Source organism: Pyrgilauda ruficollis, unplaced genomic scaffold, assembly GCF_017590135.1.
Source record: "Pyrgilauda ruficollis isolate IOZ18807 unplaced genomic scaffold, ASM1759013v1 scaffold165, whole genome shotgun sequence".
Taxonomy (NCBI): domain Eukaryota; kingdom Metazoa; phylum Chordata; class Aves; order Passeriformes; family Passeridae; genus Pyrgilauda; species Pyrgilauda ruficollis.
In genome coordinates this window covers 2112914-2135984 of record NW_024515320.1, presented here as the reverse complement: position 1 = coordinate 2135984, position 23071 = coordinate 2112914, and the positions used below count along the sequence as shown (strand labels likewise).

The 23071-nt window shown below is 50.9% G+C and overlaps 1 protein-coding gene across 3 annotated transcripts in view; it reads left to right on the top strand.

The window, feature by feature from the left end:
* Positions 1-20066, top strand: part of EPHB2 (EPH receptor B2) — a 125092-nt gene extending 105026 nt beyond the window's left edge. Inside the window, exons 7-16 of one of the 3 annotated variants that reach the window (XM_041463450.1) lie at positions 4123-4285; positions 4863-4971; positions 5116-5183; positions 7270-7392; positions 7751-7998; positions 8590-8805; positions 11529-11678; positions 15622-15815; positions 16620-16775; positions 19756-20066. In XM_041463450.1, the coding sequence (XP_041319384.1) occupies positions 4123-4285; positions 4863-4971; positions 5116-5183; positions 7270-7392; positions 7751-7998; positions 8590-8805; positions 11529-11678; positions 15622-15815; positions 16620-16775; positions 19756-19864 (1536 nt within the window). In that variant the 3' untranslated portion in view covers positions 19865-20066. Of the gene's footprint in view, positions 1-4122; positions 4286-4862; positions 4972-5115; positions 5232-7269; positions 7393-7750; positions 7999-8589; positions 8806-11528; positions 11679-15621; positions 15816-16619; positions 16776-19755 lie in introns of all 3 variants that reach the window. The other 2 variants (XM_041463449.1, XM_041463451.1) reach the window with 2 other exon arrangements.
* Positions 20067-23071: the final 3005 nt, after the last annotated feature.

Below are 23071 nucleotides of genomic sequence, written 5' to 3'. Positions count from 1 at the left end.
CCAAGGACACTGGAGGTGCTGCTCCCAGGCTGACTCAGGGGACATCCCTGTCCATGTCAGGGGGTTGGAAAGAGATGGTCTTAAAGGTCTCTCCCAACCCAAACCATTGTGGGGTTCCATGATTCTCTGACTTTTTGGAGTCTGTCCTGCAGTGTCCTCAGAATCCCTGAGCCTGGAGCCAAAGCTGCTGCCTGGTGTTTCTCATCTGTCGTGAGGTGGGGCTGCCCCTTCACCCAGTGCTGCCCAAATCCTTGGAGGAGTCTCTGTCCCAAGAAAACTGGCAGTTCAAGGACATGGAGAGGAAACCCTGCCAGAGAGCCCTGGGATAGCCTACTTGCAGTCCCAGTCCCTGCCCAGGGCCACACTGGGACTGGGCACTGTCCAGGACTCAGTGGGTTTGGGAGAGGCATTCAAACACTCAGAGAATGGTTAAAGTTGGAGAAGTCCTCCAAGATCAATTTGAAGCCATTTCTCCTTGTCCCACTTGATGGGATACCTGGCTGAGGGCACAAATCTTCTCGGGCTATCCCCACAAGTGGTGGATCCCTATGAGAGTCCGGGTGCTGTGGATGCCACAGATGCAGCCCCAGTGTGGCTGGCAGGACCCTGGTCCCACACATGGACATCCCGAAATGCAGCTGTGTGATGGTTTGGCACCCGGCCCTGGCGTGGCTGTGTCCTGCTGTGTTTGCCCCCAGGGCCATGGCAGATGTCACTGTGCAGGCTCATAGGAACTCTGCCAAATGCAGTCACTTGATTTTTTTTTTATTTTATTTTTCACTTTCAATTTTCTTGTTTTTGAATGCGACTTTTTAGAAGCAATTTTTGTAAATCCTTTGGGTGTCTCGCAGCCTACCCATGTTTCAAGAGACTCTTTCTTTGTTGATCAGACTTTGGTTTCAGCTTCAGTTTTACTCTTGGGAGGGGGAACCAGACGAGGACTCAAAATCTAACCAGTGTGTTATTTTGAATTAGGATTTCCAAACTCAAAAGAAAATCATCAGGGAAAAGAAACCCAAATACCACAAACCTCTGCTTGGACTTGGGCTTTAAACCACTTGGGATGCACTTGGCCTGCTGGAGAAGCCCAGAGGTGCAAGGGGAGAAGTGTTTGAGGTGAACGTGCAGGTTCTGGAGAGGTGATGCCAAGGAGAAGGAATAGGTTTGATAAGGGAGGGTGGAGAGGTGTAAATGGTTTTTCCCTGTGGTTTGGGTTTAGAGAAGAGCACATCACAAGCACACCTTCCTCAGCCAGGCAGACGTCAGTTTCCCAGGCTATCAACCACCTTGCAGGCTTGGCCATTACATTCCATTTAAAGTCCTCCAGGAGCAGGGATGAGGTTCTCCAAAAGAGTTGGACAAATTATTTTAAGACAGCTGTGTTGTTAGTGCCCTCCAGGGGCCTGGGAGGATTCATCCAAGCCCTTGAGCTCTAAAACTGTAAACATTTCCTGACCTATTTCTCTCCTTGCCTGCCTGGGAAAGGTCCAAGGGAGTGCTGAGGCCTGATCAGACAAACGAGGCCATGAGTTTTCTGTGTGCTCATCTTTCCTTGGTGTGTGTGTATCTGTACTGGAGCTTTTCACTGTCATCAGTCTAATTACCGGAGACCCCAGTGACAATCAGGAACCTTCAGCGCCAAGTCCACATGCATAAAACAGATATTGTAGTTTTTAGAAGGGAAAAGTGTTCCTGAACAGTGTTAATAGTGGAGGTCTCCCAGGTCTTCCACAGAATCATAGGATGGTTTGGGTTGGAAGTGACCTTAAAGCTCATCCCATTCCATCCCCTGCCATGGGCAGGAACACCTTCCATATAGCCCAGGGTGCTCCAAACCCCATCCAGACTGGCCTTGGACACTGACAGGGACCCAGGGGCAGCCACAGCTTCTCTGGGCACCCTGTGCCAGGGCCTCATCCCAGAGAGAAATTTCTCCCCGATATCTCATCTAGCCCTGCTCTCTTTCAGTCTAAAGCCATTCTCCCTTGTCATATTCCTCCATGCTCCTACATGTAACACAGAGCTCCCCTGCACTCCCTGCAGAGGGATGTGCCATCAGTGTCTCCACTCCTTGGGTTTGACCACGCACTTGAAGAAACACATTCCTGCCAGGCCCCTCTCTTACCACCAACCACACCAGAGCACTGCTCAACCAACAGCTTGAGACACAAAATTAACTCCATTCAAGGCCAGGTTGGATGGTGTGCAGAGGCCCTGGCACAGGCTGCACAGAGAAGCTGCGGCTGCCTCATCCCTGGAAGCGTCCAAGGCCAGGTTGAACACTTGGTCTAGTGGAAGGTGGTCCTGCCTGTGGCAGGGGGTGGAACTGGATGAGCTTTAAGGTCCCCTTCCAACTGAAACTGTTCCATGATTCTGTGACCACGAGATCCCTGACAGGAAGGTACAGCCAGGTGGGTGCGGGTGTCAGTCTCTTCTTCCAGGGAAAAAGCAATAGGACAAGAGGGCATAGTCTCAAGCTGTGCCAGGGCAGGTTCAGGTTGGACAGCAGGAAGAATTTCTTCATGGAAAGGGTGCTCAGACATTAGAAGGGGCTGCCCAAAGAGGTGGTGGACTCCCCACCCCAGAGGTGTTCAGGAAATACTGGACATGGCACTCAGTGCTCTGGGCTGGTGACAGGTGGGGATCAGTCAAAGGTTGGACTTGATGATTTTGAAGGAATTTTCTGACCTTAATGATTCTTTGGGATCTTCCTTCTGCCTGATTGCCCCTTCATCACCGTCTGTCCATCAGCACTCTACTGCAGAAGTTGGTGAGGAGGTGCTTTCTCTTTCCTGGGAGTTTCACTCTGACCTCTTGTTCCCGTGGGAAAAGCAGAAATGTCTCCATGCATCCATCTCCATGTCATTTTAGAGCTGGGGCAGAGGTCAGTCCCTTGGTCACATCCTCAGGCACGCTTACGGAGTTCCCCAAACCTCATGTCTCACTTTCTGCTGGTCCCTGACAGAGTGTCATGAGGTGACCCCTCCTCACTGAGGGTGCAGGGGCCATCCTGTGCAGTGACTTGAAGTCAGGGACTTACTGGGAACTTGCTAGCTCAGATTTTGAGCAGCTGCTCCTCTCTTCCACCTGGTGATCTGCCAGGGCAGCCTGACCTGGCAGACCCAAGGTACAGCCAGGATGGATGAGCATCTTCAGTGTCACTGATTCCAAAATCTGTGCCTGCACCTCCTTTTCTCAGGTGCTTGCTCACAGCTGGGCTTTCCTAACAGCGCTTTGTTTTCCAGAAGCATTGTGCTGTTGACATTGCTATTTTCCTCTGACTTTTGGGACTTCCATGGCAGCCAGGCTCCCAGCCACCTTTCTCTGGTGACATTCAGGACCTCTGTCATCGTCGTCTGTTGACTCCATGTCCCTGGGAGACAGGGACTACGTGTTCTCTTGTATATGGAAATCCTGCCCATCGACCAGTGCTTCTGGATGAAGGGCACAGTTCCTAAGGGCATAGATGGAACCATCACCTACACAAATGCAAAGCCACCTGCACCACTGTGTGAATGCTCCAGTCCTCAGCTACAAAACTGCAGACAAAGGGCAGAACAAAAGTTTGGAAATAGTCTCACTGTCACTTTAAAATATGCTCTTGGGGTCCCCAGCCTTAGAAACTTGGCCTTGGCCCCTGGAGAAGCGGGCTCTGGGCAATGGGGTGGAAGCAGAACTTCTCCTGAGGTCCAAAACCCAGTGTTCAGGAGGGCTTTACCTCCTGGAAAAGGGAGATGGGAGTTGGGGAAGAGCAAATGGACTGTGCTGAGGCTGGCTAAGGCACAGCTGGAGGGGATGGGGGAGGAGGAAAGTGCTAAGAAAAAGGCACAGAAGAGGGAAGAAGTTCCCATCTCCATTGACCTCACGGCTTAGAGAAGCAACATGAGTTTTGTAGCTACTGCCTTCTTTAGAGCCTTTCCTGAGAGGTGGTGAATAGCTCAGGGATATCCATACTCACATCCCTGAGTCTGTGTCTCCCTGCCAGGAGGAGACTTTGTTCAGACTCTTTGTTCAGACCTCGGTGGTACGTCCACCCTGGTCTGCTGCCCTTCCTCCTTCCAGAAGTACAATGCCTGATTCTGGACTGTTTTTTCTGATGACAGATTTGGTTTTTCTTGGCAGGATCTGAGCGAGTTGAACTCGACCACAGTGAAGAGCCCCACCAACACTGTGGCAGTGCAGAACCTCAAGGCTGGCACCATCTACGTGTTCCAGGTGCGGGCGCGCACCGTGGCCGGCTACGGCCGCTACAGTGGGAAGATGTATTTCCAGACCATGACTGAAGGTGAGTCTGCAGCTGCTCTGTAAAGGTGACTCAGGGTCTTGAGAGATGTGGAGAAAAACAAGCACCTGGTCCCCTTGCTATCAGTCCCTTCAAGGGTGTGTTGAGAAATCACATTCAAGACCCGGAGAGAGGCCTGGGTGCTTGTTCCATGCAGGGAAGACCCCCAGTTTCTGCCCAGCTTTTCTGTTGTGGGGATGTGTCTGCTCAGCTGGATGTAAAAGAAGCAAAATTTATGTTTTCTACCTGCACGTTGATGATGACAAGCACAGAGCCATGTCTTACTTTTCTAAATTTGTGCTGCTAAATAAAACAGACCAGTTTTCTGGCCCTGTGGCCAAGGACAAGGCACAGCACACATCCACAAAACTAAATCTTCCTCCCAAAAGGAATAGCTCTATCCAACCTTCCTTCTGGGGCACATCCCCCAGCCAGAGGGAAGTCCTGACTGTCCAAGACCAAAGCCATGCCAGGGATCAAACATAGCCCATGCTCAGGGCTGTCCTCTGACTTCAATGACCTCGTGAGGGATGGTGCAGCCCGTGCCACAGTAACCTGTTCCCTTTTCCCCGTGTGCCAGCCGAGTACCAGACCAGCGTGCAGGAGAAGCTGCCGCTCATCATCGGCTCCTCGGCGGCAGGGCTGGTGTTCCTCATCGCCGTGGTGGTCATCGGCATCGTGTGCAACAGGTAGGGCAGGCTGAGACAGCCCAGGGCTGGGCAGGGCGCGGGCACTGGGGACAGGGGATGGCACGGAGGGGACAGAGGTGCCCTCACGGCGCAGCCCCGGCCCTGAGGGGCCCATGCTGTGCTCAGGTCTCCCTTCCCTTCCAGAAGACGGGGCTTCGAGCGGGCTGACTCGGAGTACACGGACAAGCTGCAGCACTACACCAGTGGCCACAGTACGTACCGGGGGCCCCCCCCAGCCCTGGGGGGCCGCTCGCTGCTCGGTTCGTGCTCCTGTTCACTCGGGGCTTGCAGGGAGGGCTCTGGGCAGGGTGTGCATGTGTGTGTGGGCAGGGCAGTTCCAGATCCCTCCTGCCCTTGATCCCTGCCCTGCTCTCAGCCCTGCGTGCTGTCAGGTGCCTGAGCATGTCCTCCAGACTTCTGTGACAACCAACACCCCCTGAAGCATCACCATCTTCTGTGCTGCAGCGTCTGCCACCACACCATGTCTTGTTCCTCCAGTTCCTGAGCTTTGCCCATCTCCTGGACAGCAGTGAGACTCCTTCCCTGACCTGTCCCTGTCCTGCAGAGTGTTGTCCCCTGCAGGCACCCACAGACCTTTGCCAGAGCCCATCCCAGTGCTCCCAGATTCCCAGCAGATATGAGATATATCTATATATAGGTATATAATACAATACCTAGCACGCCCTCTCTTGTAGCCTCCCTCTTTCAACATCCCTGTGCAAGGCACTCCTACATCCAGCATTCCTGCTCAGCCTCACTGCATGCCCTGCCTCACCTCAGTGCATCCTTCTTCCCCCATCCCTGGAAATGTCCAGGCCAGGTTGCACAGGGCTTGGAGCAACCTGGGATAGTGGCAGGTGTCCCTGCCCATGGCAGGGGGTGGAATGAGATGAGGTCATTTAAGATTCTTTTCAACCCAAATCATACCATGATTCTTTGATTAACCCCTGCCTTCATGTCCCTCAAATTCCTTTCTCCCCCTTCACTAGAGACCTGTTGTTCTAATCTTGCTTTATTCCAGTCTCAGTTGTGATTTTCCTCATGTTCTACTTGCAGCTTCAGGATTTCTGCCCTTTTAATACCTTATTCCTGTACAAATCCAGGCCTTGCTCAGAGCATGGAAAACACCAGTAGTGTTTCCACTCAGGACTCACTGTTGCTCCTGCTTTTACCTGGGAAACATGTCTGAAAAGGCAGAGCTGCAGCCCTGTGCCCCAGCAGCCTGTGCTGGCTGCCTTGCTATCACTTACCAGGAAAAATGACACTTTTCAGGAGACATTATGTAAATGCAGCTCTCAGTTGTTTGTCAGTCTGGGCTGCAAACACACATTCACACGTTCTCCCAGGGCCTGGTGTGGGATGTGACAGCTCCAGGCTGGGATGGGTTTAATCACTGTGCTTGCACCACTTGGAACAGGCCTGGTGCCACAGGATGCAGCAGAGCTGATACAGCCTGGGTGCCTTTTAGCCCCTTCCTCACCCAACACACCTGGCCAGGGCTCAGTCCCTGCTCAGTCCCCAGCAATGGTTGCTGTGCAGACACTGCAGCAAATTGCCAAGGCCCAGGGAGCCTGTGAGCCCTGCAGACCCCCCTGAATACAACCAGCATCCTGGAGCTGGGAGTCTGTCTGGTGTTGTGTGGGGCTCCTTATGTAGAGAGCTGTGAGCTCTGCTCTCCAAATACCCCATTTTGGAGTGAGCCAGGGGCCAGAAAAGTACAGAAGTGGGAGAAGCACAGGTGAGGGTTGTCCCACAGTGCAGGTCGCTGGGATGTGGCCTCAGCAGTCCAGGATCACCAGGTCCCTTGGCCACTGCCTTTCCCATGACATGTCACTGTGTCCCCTGCTCGGCCTAGCAAGAGGAACCTGTCTTTTGTGATTTTTCCTACTGTGCCCACTACTTCTCTTGGGGCTCCCAAGAGGGAACCCAGCCTTGGGCAGGAGTGCCAGTCAGGAGAACAGGGCAGACTGGACTGTCCCTCTTGCTTGCACAGCTCCTGGAAGGGTCACAGATCCCCCATGGAGGAGTCTGCAGTTTCTAGTCCAGGCTCACAATGTAGCTCCCTACTGCCCTAACAATGACCTGTGGGCCAGTGTTCATTAAAATCAGTTTTAACAGTCTTGTGGAACATGGCTCTGCATGTTCTTTCTCAAACTGTTTCTCTCTGTCTGCTTTGAGCCTTGATTATGCAACTTGCTGAGGTAAAAAGACCGTCACTCAAAACGTTTTCTCTTTTCCTTGATGCCAACCATTCCAGTTGCATCCATCTGTCTGACTCTCTCCCTCACCTTTGCACAGTGACTCCAGGGATGAAGATTTATATCGATCCTTTCACCTACGAAGATCCCAATGAGGCTGTCAGGGAATTTGCGAAAGAAATCGATATCTCTTGTGTCAAAATCGAGCAGGTGATTGGGGCAGGTAGGTGACCTGGGAATGGCTGGCCCTCAGCAGCACAGGCTCCTTCACAGTGCTAGGATTTGGGAGGATTTAGCCTGATGCCGCTAGGACTGGTGCCTCTAAGATCTTAATTAGCCCCAGGCTGGACTAGAAGGAGCGGGGGAGTCCAATGCAGGAGAAGCAAGACCATCAGTTCCTATGTGCATATAATCCCACTTGCAGTGCTCCTCAGCTGGGGGGTTGGAGAGGGAGGGAACACAGGTCAGGGTGTGGGTGCTCAGCTCAGGGACAGGCAGGGCGGGCACAGCTGGGGCCACAGGTCCCCTGGGGGGCACAGCAGAGGTGGGGAAGGCTCATAGGCCCTACCTTGTGTTCACAGGGGAGTTTGGTGAGGTGTGCAGTGGGCATCTCAAGCTTCCAGGCAAAAGAGAGATCTTTGTGGCCATCAAGACCCTCAAGTCTGGCTACACGGAGAAGCAGAGGCGGGACTTCCTGAGTGAGGCCAGCATCATGGCACAGTTCGACCACCCCAACGTCATCCACCTGGAGGGGGTGGTCACCAAGAGCTCTCCAGTCATGATCATCACTGAGTTCATGGAGAATGGCTCACTGGACTCCTTCCTGCGGGTATGAGATCTGGGAGTGCACAGCTTTAGAGGCTGTGCTAGCACAGAGGGGATTTGGGGGGAAGGTTGCCTTTCCAGTGGCCTTCCCTGCCACTGTCACTGTCACTGGGGCAGCCACTGCATAGCCAGAGGTCTGTGTTTTGGGAACAGAGCTGGAGGTGACAGCACCAGGGCTGTCATTTCTATTGTGTCCGTCCACTCATCCCAGCAAGAGGCTGTGCCTGCCTGCCCACAGGTACACATGCATGGACATCCGTGGAGGGACAGTCTGACACAGCTTTAACCCAGCAGGACCCCACCTCCAGCTGCTCTTCTAAATATTTCTGGTTCTGGGTTTGAAAGGAAGTAACCTGGTCAATGGGAATAAATTGTCCCTTCTGAGCTCTCCTGTGCAGGGTGGGTGCATTTTGGGGTGACAGCAGCTGCCGTAGTGGTGCCCTTGGGCTGTGTGAGGTGACTCCCAACCCCTGTGAGCTGTGCACTCCCCACCCTCCCTGGGAGGGAATATCCCGCCATGGGTGTGGAAAGAAGCTCCTGGCTTTTGCCTGGACTGTGAATCTGCTCCTGTCACCTGTGTCCCTATGTCCCTCAGCAAAACGACGGGCAGTTCACGGTGATCCAGCTGGTGGGAATGCTGCGGGGCATCGCCGCGGGCATGAAGTACCTGGCAGACATGAACTACGTGCACCGGGACCTGGCCGCCCGCAACATCCTGGTCAACAGCAACCTGGTGTGCAAGGTGTCCGACTTCGGCCTCTCCCGCTTCCTGGAGGACGACACTTCCGACCCCACCTACACCAGTGCTCTGGTAATGCTGCTCTTCAGCCAAGGGAGGGGCAGGGCTGAAGGAAGGAGTGGGAGAGGGAAGGAGGGAGCACTTTTTCAGGGTGTCAGCAGTGGAAAGATCCCAGATGAGAAAGGGCAATGAAATAAACTGAAGAACATTTTCCCTTGCAAGGTCCTGTCATTCCTGTGGATAGCTGAGCCTTCCTCCATACATGTCTGCAAACACACACATGTCCCTGAAAAGCCCTTGGTTGGGATCATGCTCTGCACCCTCCCCGTATGATTCACCTGGGATCCTCTGAGATGTGACGCTGCCCTGACAGACTTGTTCCCAGGGCAGCAAGTCTGGGTTTCTTACCATCACTGTCCAGTCGTGCTGCCCTGCTGTCCTTCCTCATGTCATCTCACTGGCTCAGCCCCAAGGACAGACTGAAAGTGTAGGAAGTGTGGGTGGGCGCCGGATACTAGATACTGATCTTTCAGAGAGTATCCAATTTAAACAGAAAAACACTCCTAAAAATTACTTCATGTAACAACTTCCCAGGAAAACCTTGGTGCCATAGATGCAAGTGCCACCAAGAACTTGTGGCTCATGTCAGGCTTCAGGAGGTGCCCCAGGACCAGAGGATTATTTGGTTTTGCTCAGTGAGAGCTCAGCCAGGAGTTCTCATTAATACTGTTTTCAATACCACACAGAAATGCTCTGCACAGTGCATCAGGATCAATGCCCACATCAGGAATCCTTGGAAATCAGTGTTGATAGAGCTGGGGCATGACCTGTAGGAAATCATCTCTCCTGGGTCTTTTGGAGCTGGCAGTGATGAGTTGCCTGGCACAGCTCTTAGTAAATTTTATCAGTAGCTAAATACCTAACAAACACCTAAAAATGTGTGGGTTTATTCTCATCTGTGTAGCTTCAGACATCAGCTCATCCATCTCACACAGCCATCAATGGTTTTAACAAACACTAATAACATTTATTTTTCATATATCCCTTACAGCCAATTAAATTTCCCTTTGTTAACTAAATACATGGTGTTTACTGCTGTTCTCTATCCCTGGTTTTATGCCTGTAGCTTTTCTCTCTAGTAATAAATTAGTCATCCCTAATTTATTCTCCTTGAACTGTGGGCACTGTAGCAGGATATTTATTATCCATAATGACAGATTATATGCACCTACTGTATAATAAGTACCTTCCTCTGCAAATAGTTTTTATCATCATTCTCCCAGTGACCTTGTGTCCATGGGTGAGCAGAAGCCAAAAGTTCCAGCCTGGGAGGTTCGTGCTGGACCTTTGGAAAGTCTTTGGAGTGGTGAAGCTCCAGGTCAGACCCCACAGAGATAGGAGGTCTCACTGAAGTGAGTTCCCACTTTCTCACTCAGAATCTTCCAAAGTCTAAATTCTTCTTTAGGACTTCTTTTTAGCCATTTTTAAAATCCACTGCTTGCCAGGAGTTCTGTCAGGAGTCTGCCTGACGGAGAGGACATCCTATTTGGTATGGATTGCTTCGTCTTCCCCTTTTGTGGAAAACAATATTTTGTCTGAGGTTTGTGGCTGCAAAAAGATTAAGAAACATTATCTTTTTTCACTATTCTGGCATGTACTGGGGCTGAGTACTATGAAGTCCTGGGAGACCCTTAATAAGACGTGGCAGTTGTTCATTGACAAAATATAATGTTTTTTAATCTTCTCACAGCCACAAAACACAGACACTTCTGCTTATTTTTTTCAGCACAGGGGAAGATTTTCCCTTCAGAAGATCCCTTGGGTGACTGGCTCAAGTCCAAAACCCCTGGTAGAAAATCAGGAGGCAGGAAGGGCTTAAGCAGAGCCTTCAATCCCTGTGTCCCCATTTGTGTGTGCCACTCCTGTGCTTAACTCCTCAGTGGGAGTGGAGAACCCTGATTGCTCCAGAGCTTCCCTTGCAAGGTCCTGTCATTCCTGTGGATAGTTGTCATTTCTGTGGATAGTCATCATATCTGGATGGCAGAGACTGCAGTGCCCACCCAGTCTTGTCCCATTTCCCACCAGTGACCCCCCCGTCCCATACTGAAGGATCAGAACATGGTGGATCAGCTTTAGATCCACAGACAGACTGGGACACCAGGATTCAGGCCAGAAATGGTCTACTGCTGACTTCAAAGAATGGAAGCTGTAGAAGGCTGAAGAGGAAGGTGATCTAATTCCCTTTATTCTGCTCTGCAGGTAGCCAGATGACAGCAAAAGGATGGAGGGAGATCAGTTTGGGTTTTTTACATTCCTGGGCATTCACTTTCTACCAAAGACCCTGTTAGCACCCTGGGCATTTTGCCATGCCAGGAGCAGGAGGCAAGGGGAAGGAGCTGGCCTTGGTTAAGATGATGACAGGGAGACTGAGGGGACACCTCTGAGTGACCTTCAGGGCAGTAATGAAGAGACAGAGTCAAACTCTTTGCAGTGGCACCAGATGATAAAATAAAGGGGTCATAGACAAAAACGTGGCTGGGGAGGTTCAAGGTGAGCAACAGGAAAAGCTCTTTCCTCAGGAGGGTGTTGGGACAGGTCACAAAATGAGAAGAATCATCATCATCATTGAAGGCTTCCAGCATAACTGGACAATTCACATCCACCCTGAGGGACAGACAGTCCTGTGCTTCCTTCCTTCTGGGATTTTACTAGAATATCACAGGCAAATATTGTGGACACTTCTATTTTTCAGTTGCTCCTGCTCTCTCTGTTACCATCCCGTTTTTGTCCTGTAGGGTGGGAAGATCCCAATCCGATGGACAGCACCTGAGGCCATTCAGTACCGAAAGTTCACCTCAGCCAGCGACGTGTGGAGCTATGGAATAGTCATGTGGGAGGTGATGTCCTATGGAGAGCGGCCCTACTGGGACATGACCAACCAGGATGTGAGTTCTGGGAAACCAGGGGCAGAAACACTGCAACAGGGAGCATTGCAAGGACAAAGCATGTCCACAGCCTGTCCCAGCCTCTGGCATGTCCAGAGCCTTCTCTGTTATGGCAGATGTGTCCAAGGTCAACACATTTGGAAGCAGTAATGGGAATAATCTGGGCATTTATTCTAGCCCCATGGTGCTGCTGTGGCACAGATTGGGGATGGCACAGCACCCACTGCACAGGGTTAACGGGAGCACCCCAGGGATGTTGGCAGGTGCCGAGAAAGGGAAGGAGCAGGTGGGTGGAAAAGGAGATGTTCCTGAGTTGAGAGCCTCTGGAGCAAAGCTTCATCTTCTGGGATCACAGACACTCCAGGAAGGTCTGTTACAAAGCCACACAATGGCTTGGGTCAGAAGAGACCTTTAAAGATCATCTCCTTCCAACCCCCTGCTATGGTCAAGGACATCTGCTAGAAGGTCATTAAATCTCCTGTGGGAAGCTTGGCCTGCAGTCTGTAAGAAGCCAAGTAACTTAGACACAGCTAGAAACCAAAACCACAAGGTACTTCATAACTTGCTCAATTTTAAATATTTCATTCCTCTGCTCTAATTCAAGTCAAACAGTTACATGCACTCCTTGCTCCTGGTGTGTTTCCTGCAAGGATGGTCCCTGGCTGCACTCCCTGCCCTCAGCACAGCAATGCCATTTCCATTCTCCCCGGTCCTCTTGGTGTGGTACCTGGGGCTGAAAGTCCATCTGGCCAGTGGCAGTGAGTGCTGTGAGGATGCTTCATCTGCATGTGTGTGTCAGAAGGCCTCTTTTAACTCTGTCTCTCAGCACAGCTGCCCTTCCTTGCATCATGAATGCTCAGGATGTAACACCAAGGTCCTGGGTGGACCTAGAGGATGCAGAAAGCTCGTCCTGGCTCTTGCAGTGTCTGCTGGCTTCCAGTGTGTCTCAGAGCAGCCTGTGGGGAGTCCCTTGGAAGCCTGCAGACATGTACTTCATCTCCACCATTCTGTGGGCTCCAAAGGCCTTGCCTTACAAGCAGAGAGTGAGGGCCAAGCTCCCTGTCCCTCCTGTCCCTCCTCCTGTCCCTATGGCAGATCAGACTTTTTCCATCTCAATAGATCTCCATCTGTGCCACATCAGGTTTCTCCAGAGTGGGACTGTTTCCTCCCTAATGCCTGGTGGGAAATTTATTAATATGAATTCTTAAGCCAGGAGCAGGGGGATGATGCCTTAGAACCTTTGGCTGTTCACAGCCTCTGCTACACCAGGAAAATGTTTCCATCAGATCTTGGAAGCAGAGGGATGGCACTTTGGAGTCTGCCTTTCTCAGCAAGGACAATTCCCTTCCTGCTAAGCCATTGTTGTCACCTCAGTTTCAAGCATGTCCTGCACCAGATATTCCTGTGCCTTCCCTGTGCCTTGTCCTTCTCCTGGAGCTCTTCCCTAGGTGGTTTCTCCTGCCATGGCTGCGCGGCTGCGGCAGCACCGATCGCTGTGCTGGGGATGGCAGAGCTGTTCCGGTCCCTGGCACCTCCCGCTGCGCGTCGCTGTCCCCAGCCCCTGCTCCCCTTCCGTGCCGCAGGACACGGTGCTCCAGAAGCTGTCACCACTTAAGCACAGCTGGTCCTGCTGTGGAGGAGTGTGGCGGATATTGAGGACAGATTACCCTCCTGACCCTGGGGTGTGAGCGCCTGGGGCGGCGGCTGGGAGAGGACATGGAGAGAGCTGGCGCTGCCTCTGGGATGTGGCTGATGGCAGCGGGACTCCCTGGGAACAGAGAGGAGTGCTTGCTGCTTGCGTGGAGCTGGTGCCACCCTGCGCCTCCCCTGGCACTGGCCTGGGCAGACCTGAACCCAGGGAGCTGGGCTGGGGTTTAGCACCCCTTGGGAGGTTACCTGAGCTGCATAAAGCACATCAGTAGCCATGGAATCCTTGAGGCTGGAAAAGGCTCTGAGATCGTTGAGTCCAACCATCAGCGTAGCACTGCTGTGTTCGCTCTAAACACGTCCCCAAATGCCACATCCACACACCTTTTGAAGCCTTAAAGGATGGTGACTCCACCTCTTCCCTGCACACCTTGTTTCAATGCTTGACAATTCTTTCCCTACCATCCAATCCAAACGTTCCCTGGTACAACTTGAGGCCATTTACTCTAGTCCTGCCACTTGTTACCTGGGAGAAGAGACCAACACTCCCCGGCTCCACTCTCCTGTCAGTGATTTGTAGAGGAGTTACCTCTGGTCAGACCTTCACAGGCCCCATGCGGTCACCACCATGTCCAGCCAGGGCAGCAGAACTGGGTTCTTCATCTGGGAAATTTTGGCAGCAGCAGTGCCAGCCCCATGTCTCAGGTCAGCCTGCCCAGCACTTTGGCCACACACAACAGTGCCTCCAGCACTCCTAATCCATTCTCTGCCTAGAGCCACAGACCATCTCAAACCCTGCCAGATGCCCCATCTCACACTCTGAATTGTTTGGCATGGATCAGCCACCAGCTCTTCCCTGCTTCTCTCCCATTCCCATACCCATTCCCATTCCCACTCCCATTCCCATTCCCAGTATCCTTAATTTTCTCTGTGTACTCTCCCTACTCAACAATATGTCTACCACCATAAGTATGTCTGGACTTCCCCAGGATGGGGACACAGCTGTAGGGAATCCCACCAGGAAGATCTCTTGTCTTTGGACTTGTGCAAGACATGGCTGGACAAAGCCATGGCAGCCTTGATCCCATGGTGAGAATAGCCAGAGACATGGAGGTTCTTCTTCAGGATCCCTGAGGGAGGTTCTGGCACTCTTCCTTCCCTTGTCCATCATTCCTATGGAGACTTCAACATTTCGAGATCTGCTCCTGATTTCTGCAGTATCCTCAGTTCTGGTTTTTGTCCTTACTTCTGGGTTTTTGTTGCTACGCACAAGCCCATCTCTGGTGTTCAAGGCTCCTTCTGCTCATCCTTCAGTGCCTTTGCTGTGCGTGGCCAAGGAGGCAGGAGAATCCTGCCTGTACATGCCTCTGTCAGAGGAATAGATGTTCCTGGAAGAAGTGGAGCAGCTTCACCCTCATTTGTCACCCAAGAGAGGATTGAGGGCTGCAGGTGCAGAGTGGCAGGGAGGTGGAGTTCCCCTTGAAGAAGATCCTCCAGCCCTTGTTCCATTCCAGAAGATCCTCCAGTCCTTGCTCCAGCCCTTGTGGACATTGCAAGACCAGACATTTTCCCAGATTGTGTGGAGCAATAAGGAGAGACCAAAGCCTTTTTGGATGAACCTGGAGGTGCAATGTGACTTTGGCAAGGTGTAATGCAGCTCTTCTGTGCACACTGCAACCAAGTTCTCCTGGGCTCTGCTGACTGGGGTCTGAGTCCTCCCCATGGTGTTTTGCATTTGCACAGGCCTGCAGAAAGACCAGTTGTTTCTGCTGACTGAGCCACCCACGCCACGGCACGACCCTGTCACCTGGACGAGCTGGTTTGTGTCAGGAGCACAAAACACCACTGGGGGATGGAAAACACAGGGACAGGCTCCCTGTCTGTAACTCACTCCCCTTCTCTGGATGGTGATGTTTTCTCAGCAAGCTGTTGTGCTGTGTGCAAGGGAAGCATGATCCCTTCTCTCTGACTCCCCTGCCTGCAGCTGTGGGATCACACATCCTGTCAGGCAATAGGGGTGCTCCTTTCCCCAGATCAGGAGGCTGCTCCTGACAATCAGCCACCCAGGCCGGATGGCTGAGCAAAGCTGGTGGCACCTCCCAGGACACCTCACACCTCACCTGACCTGCTGGGGTCTGGACATTACAGTGTGAGGTGGGGACAAGATGGGAAGACAGCAGTGAGTACAGGTTGCAGGATCAGTCATGTCAGTCACCCTCAGGATCCCAGAAAAGGCACATTATGAATTAAATAGGTTTTATCACAGCTGCACTAATGCCTCTTTCTCTTCCTGCAGGTGATAAATGCCATTGAGCAGGACTATCGGCTGCCACCACCCATGGACTGCCCAAATGCCCTTCACCAGCTGATGCTTGACTGTTGGCAGAAGGATCGGAACCACAGGCCCAAGTTTGGGCAAATTGTCAACACCTTGGATAAAATGATCCGAAATCCAAACAGCCTGAAAGCCATGGCACCTCTCTCCTCTGGGTATGTGTCTCTTTGGCTCCTCTGAACAAGTCTGGTATCCTCTGAGTCCTGGTGGTACCATCCCTGCACCTCTCAGAACTACTTTAGAGCTTGGCCTGTGTTTGATCCTTTATAGGGAGAGCATTAAAAGATCACAGAATCACAATTTGGGGTGGAAGAGACCTTAAAGCCCAACTCAATCAACCCCTGCCATGGGCAGGCACACCTTCCACTATCCCAGGTTGCTCCAAGCCCCATCCAGCCTGGCCTTGGACACTTCCAGGCTTGGGGCATCCACAGAGCAGGGATACAGGTGTCAAGGTCCCTCTTCTTGGGCAGCTCTGGTGAGCACAGGCAGCTCTTGGACAGTGCACTCTGCACATAGAGGAGCACCTTGTTTTCATGTACATGGGGATGCTGGGGTGGTGGGATTGTTCTGGTATTCCAGTCCCTCTGCACTGGAAGCAGATAAAGCCTCGTGAGGCAGTGTGGAGTTTTCCTGGGCTGGGTGGGTTGCACCAGCTTGTGGGAAGCACTGCTTCTATATGAAAATGAGCTTTCTCCCCATGAGCAGCCAGGATTTAAAGCAGCATCCCATCATCTCTGATGGCTCCTGCCTCTCCTGCAGGAACTGATCCAGAAGGGCTTCCCTGATACTCTGCACAGTCCTTCCCTTGGCAGAACAGTGATTTCTGGGTGGAATTCCACTACATGGCAGTGTATGCAGTGTGAATGATGCCGATCCTGTGCCTCCAGCTGCTGGAGGGTGCAGGAACAGTCATCCTTGCAGCTCTTGGTCTGTCACTGCCCATTTCTGTGTTTCAGGATGAACCTCCCCCTCCTTGACCGCACAATCCCGGATTACACCAGCTTCAACACTGTGGATGAATGGCTGGATGCCATCAAGATGAGCCAGTACAAGGAGAGCTTTGCCAGTGCTGGTTTCACCACCTTTGATGTAGTATCTCAGATGACTGTAGAGTAAGTGCCCAAGCTTTGAGTCCCAAAGCACAAGGAAAAGTCCCAGCAGTTTTGCAACAATTGGTATTGAATTAGATTTTATTTTCATGTGATGTAGTTTTACTTTTATAGAATTGTTGCTTTATGGAGCCACTTCTAATCTAGTCATTCTCTAGACCATGTGTCTGTCACTCTGCAGAATTCCTCTCCCCATTAGCACTCTGTGAAAATGAACACCCCTGCCAAGGGTGTCCAAACCCTCCATAGGACAAACTGAGATTTCAGGCTGGAATCAGACAATTCTCCAGAGCACTTCTGAACTCCTGATGTGTTGATGGACACAAGGATGGTGCAAAGATCTGCCTAAGAAAGGCAGAATCACAGAGTGGTTACAGTTGAAAGGGACCACTGGAGGTCATCCAGTCCAACCTTCCTGCTCAGCTTCTAGAGCTCCTTACTCAGGATTATGTCTGTGGAAAGAGATTTCACACCCTTTCTGGGCATTGATTTCTTCCCATTGCCTCTCATCCTGTTGCTCTGCCACACGTAGCAGAGCCTGGCTCCAGCCTCTGCCATGTCCCCTCACACACCTCGATAAGATCCCCTTCTGGGGGCTGGTTTCAAGTTTGTGCTGCATCCACTAAAAATGTCCTGCATCTACAAAAATTATCCTGCAGTGACAATTGACAAGTGACAATCAACACCTGATTCTTAGCAAGTTCTTTAGAGAAATCAGGCAGCTGAAATCCCACTTCTGGAGGATTTTGAAATCCTTTGGGGCTGGCTGGGACTTTGATGCCTCTGCTGAAAGATTTGTGGCTGGCTGCAGGTGTCTGTAGAAACCGTCAGAAAGGGCCAAGCATTAGAGCCATCTGTAAGGGCTGCAGTGTCTCTGAGCCTGGTGGCCAGGGAGGTTGTTGGATTTGTGCTTAAATACAGATCTGAAATCTATCAGTGAGTCAGAATCCATTCTCTCAAACAGCCACTGTGACTTTCTTTCGCTTTCCCATGGCAGTTCTGACTATTTTGGGACATCTGTAGTGCAATTCCAAGGCCCTGGGGACAATTTTGGCACAGTAATGTCTGGGTTTATACAACAGAAAGAGAGAGAGTCCACTGAAGGAGATCCTCTGAAGGGTAGGGAGGAACTTTGACCAAAGGGAGGTATCAGACCACAACCCACCCCTGCCTGGGTTCTGCTGTTTGCAATATCTGGCAGCAGGCAGGATGCAGAGAATCCAGCTAATGCTGGCTGTTCTTTCACAGACATCCTGTGTCCCTTAAATGCCAATTCTCCCAGTCCCTTACCATGTTCCTCAAGTCTTCTCCAAGAGCCTTCACCACAATTCCAAGGGCATCCTCAGCTCATGTCCCACTAGTTTTGGCAAACTTCCACATTCCTCACCTGCTTGGCTGAATGTACAATAGAGATGACAGTCCAAGTCCTTTTTCCTTGGAAAATTGTGGTGTAACAGGACTTGACACCACCCGCTGATGTTCACTGGCCTTTGCAGAAGCTGATAGGAATGTCAGTGGAGGTGCTGATTCATCCAGATTTGGAAAGCCAGCAAAGTGTGGATGTTTCCTGAAAACTGACTCACTTCCTCAAATTCACATGGTCTCAACACTGACCTACTGGAAAAGATTTTCACTGGTTTGTCTGGACACCTGGGACACCGAATTATCTTTCAAGAGTCACGGAACCATTTGAGTTGGAAGGGACCTTAAAGCTCATCTTAAAGCCGTGGGCTTTAAGACTCTTTCCACTATCCCAGCTTGCTCCAAGCCCCATCCAGCCTGGTCTTGGACACTTCCAGGGAAGGGCCAGTCACAGCTTCTCTGGGCAGCCTGAGCCAGGACCTCACCACCCTCTGAGCAAAGACTTCCTTCCCAATATCCAATGAAATATTTAATGTCCAGGGCAGAAGGCTTGGAATCACAGGGTTGTGCAGAGCCACAGTCTTATTCTGGTTATGTCTGGTTTACAGACACAAGTGAAGAATTTTTTGCACTCTTTGGAGCTCCTCTTTACCCTTCTGTGCCCAATAACCTCCACTCTAAACATGTCAAAGATTTTGCCACTCTTCCCCTTAAATGTCTGTTCCTAACAATCAAGGACAAAAAGCACCTGAAATTCCTCCAAGTCAGGTTTGGGTCATGTGGCCTCCCATCCCCTGATGGGAAGAAGAAGAAGAAGAAGAAGAAGAAGAAGAAGAAGAAGAAGAAGAAGAAGATCTGAAGATTTCATGACTGAGGTTTATTCGCCAAGGGGGAGATGAGAGCAAACTCAGCTGGAGACACAGATAGGACCAATTTAGAGCCACACTCATGCTCTCGGCAGGACTTTGATTTCTCTCACATGTCTAAATCTATAAAAAATAGAAGCTGTCCAAAAATGAGATTGCCATGATTTAACAAAAGGATAAGTGCAAAAATTGATCACTTCATGGTCTTATCAGCTCAAAGGAAAAGCATAAAAAACAGCATCATCTGCATATGGGGGTCAGATCTGCAGTTAGGAGGGGCAGCATATCCCTGTCCTATGTCTCCAGGGGTAGAAAAAATGGGTTAGTGTGTCACAAAATGAAAGAAAATCCAAAAGAGTACATGGGTAAAAAATTTAAGACAAACTGACTCACAAGCAGAGAGCAGAGCTTGTGGCATTTTGTTTCACACTCTCTGTTGAGGTTCAGGACTCTGAGGGTGCTGCAGGTAAGTAGAAAGCGCAAAGAATGGACAGTAAGCAGGAAAAAGTGAAAGAGGAGAGGTTTCACAAGGTTTGCATCTTGTTTGTTTCATTCATGAAGAAATCTGTGGATACTTCAGCTCTCTAAATACTGTTCTATGGACTCATATAATCAAGGAATCATAGAATCACAGAATCACGGAATGGTTTGGGTTGAAAGGGACCTTAAAGATAATTTTAAATACCATCTATGATCTTGTTCTACTGTGAGAAAATACCTCCTGATATTTGTGTTTGTTTCCTTTCCTCCCAAAGGGACATTCTGCGAGTCGGGGTCACTTTAGCAGGACACCAGAAGAAAATTCTGAACAGTATCCAGGTGATGAGAGCACAGATGAACCAAATCCAGTCTGTGGAGGTTTGATAGCTGCCTGTCCTCCCACTCCTCCTCCTCGAGGCCCTGCTCCCCTTTGCCCCTGTACGTCCAAGCTCCAGTTCCTGAGTGTTCTGCATGGACCAGAGACAGGCAGCTGCTCTGAGGATCACGGCAGCAGGAGGGAACACCCTGTCCTCAACAATGAGAAGTTGCCAAGACCTTCTAGAATTTAAGCAATGGAAAAAGGGAACAAAAAAAAAAGACAACTATTTTGAAAAAAAAAAAAATGAACAAACTACAAAATATTTTTAAATAATAAAAAAGCAATTGCATTCTTGAAAAGGGCTCCAAGACCAATGGGAGTCTCCAAAGGAAGAGAAAAGAGCAGCTTCATGTTTCCTCTTGCACAAGGCTGCTGCAGCTGGACCCAGGCACCTCTGGAGCAGTGGGACTTCTCCAGGAAGAGGAATGCAAGGAAAGGCCACGAGAAGCACATCTCTTCCTCCCGTGGGCTCTGGGAATGCCGAGAGCCAGGCCCTTCCCCAGAGCCCCTGCGAGCAGATCAGACGGGGAGAGCTGAAGCTCTTTGGTGCTGTGAAACCAAGTGCATCTCAGAAACTGATGGACTCCTTCAAAAGCTGAAGACTTTTTTTTTTTAAAAAAAAAAACAAAACAAAAACACAACAAATAAACTAAGACTAGAGGAGGCTGTTTCCGACAAATGAGAAGGAATCTGTAACGCCTGGGGGGGTGGGGATGGGGAAAACCAATCCTTTTTACATCTCTTATTTTCTCTTGTCATGGAACAGTTTTGTGAGTGACAGTTTCCTAAGGGTCCGTCCATCCACCCTCCAATGGCATCGTGTCTCATACATATCATTGCTCCAGACTTTTAGTGATATCCTTTCTAGATGCCAATGATCTTTTCCCAGAAGACTTCCCAAGTACAGTATGTAGTAGTTTTTGATTACAAATGCTGACGTGTACCTTTATTTTTTGGTTGTCATTGTTGGGAGATTTGTCCTTTTACATTGTTTTGTTAACATCAGTTTGTGAGTTTGGGGTTGGAAATTTTCGGTTGGTTGGGGGTTTGGTTTTTTTTTAATGAAAAAGAAATGACATCTCCAAGCATCATATCATCCAAGAATTTAAATCCCTTCCCTGTGGAAGAAAAAATTGCAGCTTATTGACCATATGCCAGGAGAAAAAGGTTTTTTATATGCACATTTCCTCCTGTTTGCTTATTTGTTCTTTCCAATTGGTCGTGGCACAACAGATGTTTGTGGCTGTTGGGGTTCCAGGTGTTTGCCAAAGCGAATGGCCACCAGCTCAACTCGGGTGAGCAGCATCACAGGGGGGTCGGGAGGGAAATGTGGGAGGATGGAGGGGTTGTGAGGGAATGATGACTCCACAGCTGGCTTCAGAGCCCTTTGGAAGTGTCTGGCTGCTGAGGAAGGTGCTGGATTGGTGCATGGGAAAGGCAGGGCAAGCCCAGTCCTCTCAGAGGAGCTCATGGCATAGCATTTTGGAGTGGGGATTGTGTTATCTCCAGGTGAGGATGGGTCCCTGCAGGTGCCAGGCTGTGCAGGTGGGCTCTGTGCCTTGGGGACCCTGTCCCTTCGTTGGGTGATGCAGCTTCAGGCTCAGCCCCTCACATCAAAGAGAGCCCGGGACCGCAAAAACTCCAATCCCAGCTCTCCAGAGGCAGAATGCTGTGGGTGAAGCTGAATGATCAATCAATGGGTTTGTAAATAACTGAAAAAAAAATTCTTTAGTTACTGACCAGGTCTTTGGGATGTGTGAATGCCACCAGCTGAGAGCAGGGAGGTGCAGATGAGAATCAGGTTGTTCTCCGTGCCCAACACCGCCTTGCATCCTTTGAAGCATTCCACACGTGGCATTTTCCCACCCATCTCCTGGTCACGGCCTCAGGACTGGTGTTTGCAAGCCCTTGTCTGCCATTGCCATGTCATTCCTGGGCTCCTCCTCTTGTTTTTGGCATCAAGGAGTTGAAGGCACGTTCACTGGGAGCTGCTTGGCTGTATTTTCCAGGAACTGAATCCAAGAGGAAGTGTGTCTGCTGTGAATGAAAATCCCAAGCTGTCTAGACCTCTGTGGCCAGACATCATCTCCCCAGACTGCTTGTAAAATATGAGGCCCTTTATTAAATATTTCTAGCGTTTCCTACTGCCAGACCAGATCCAACAACAAAGCCCTTGCGAGTGGCACCAGAGCAGTCCCTACAAGTGAGACTTCTCTCCTGAGCCCTTGTCCTGTCCCAAGTTTGGTGCTCCAGCAGCAGGGGCTTTTCAATTGTCCCTCCAGCCCCTGTTAATCCAAAATCTCTAGTGCAGTGTTGTGTTTATGTTTGCATCCAGCCCAGCCCTGCGTTTGCAGCTCTGGGCTTGTCTGTAGTGATGGGAACCCGGCAGGAGGTGTGTGCTGGGTGCCAGGGTCCTGTCCTGAGCTCAGTGCCCACAGGGCATTCCCTGGGACAGCCCCAGAGTGGCGTGGAGCAAGGGGCAGTGGGCTGTAGGCATGGGGTGTGCAGGTGGGACCTGGATGGGCAGCTCTGCCCTAAATCCTGCCTGGTTTAGCCTTTGTATCCAAAGGGATACTTGGAATGCCTTTGCATCCAAAAAGCGCTTGCTCCTGGTCAGGTGATGGGCTCAGCTTTGAAAGGACATAAAAAATCACTGAAGTTGACTAAACCACAGGAAGTGTTTGCAGAGGGCACACGGGGAAAGCAGGAGCTGCCAGGTGTGCCCAGTCCCAGTGTGGTGTGGGAGCCTCCCCTGGTGGGTCTGTCCCACATTGTCGCTGCTGTGCTTTGACAAGGAGCAGTTGTCACTGTGCCCCAAAGGCGTGTGAAGCTCTCTGATGGCAGTGCAGGGTGAGGACAGGATGGTGCTGTGCCAATGCCCAGCCACAGCCAGGAGTGACCTCGTGCCCCAGAGCTCTGCCAGGAGAGCTCTGCCTACAAAACTCACCAGCAGATTCCTGTGGGGCAGCCATGTGGAAGGAGCACATGATGCCCCTCACTTGTCCTCCCCAGACAATTCCTGACTGTTCTCTGCCACCCCCTACATTGCTGCAGACACTAAGGAGGAGCAATGTCCAGGCAGCATCCCTACAGAGGCACCCAGGCCTTAGAAGGGCACTGGAGGTCTTCTTCATTTGGAGACATTTTGTCTTAATGCACTGAATCTCCTCGCTGGCTGCTTCAGACACATCTACCTGCCAGACCCAGCTCAC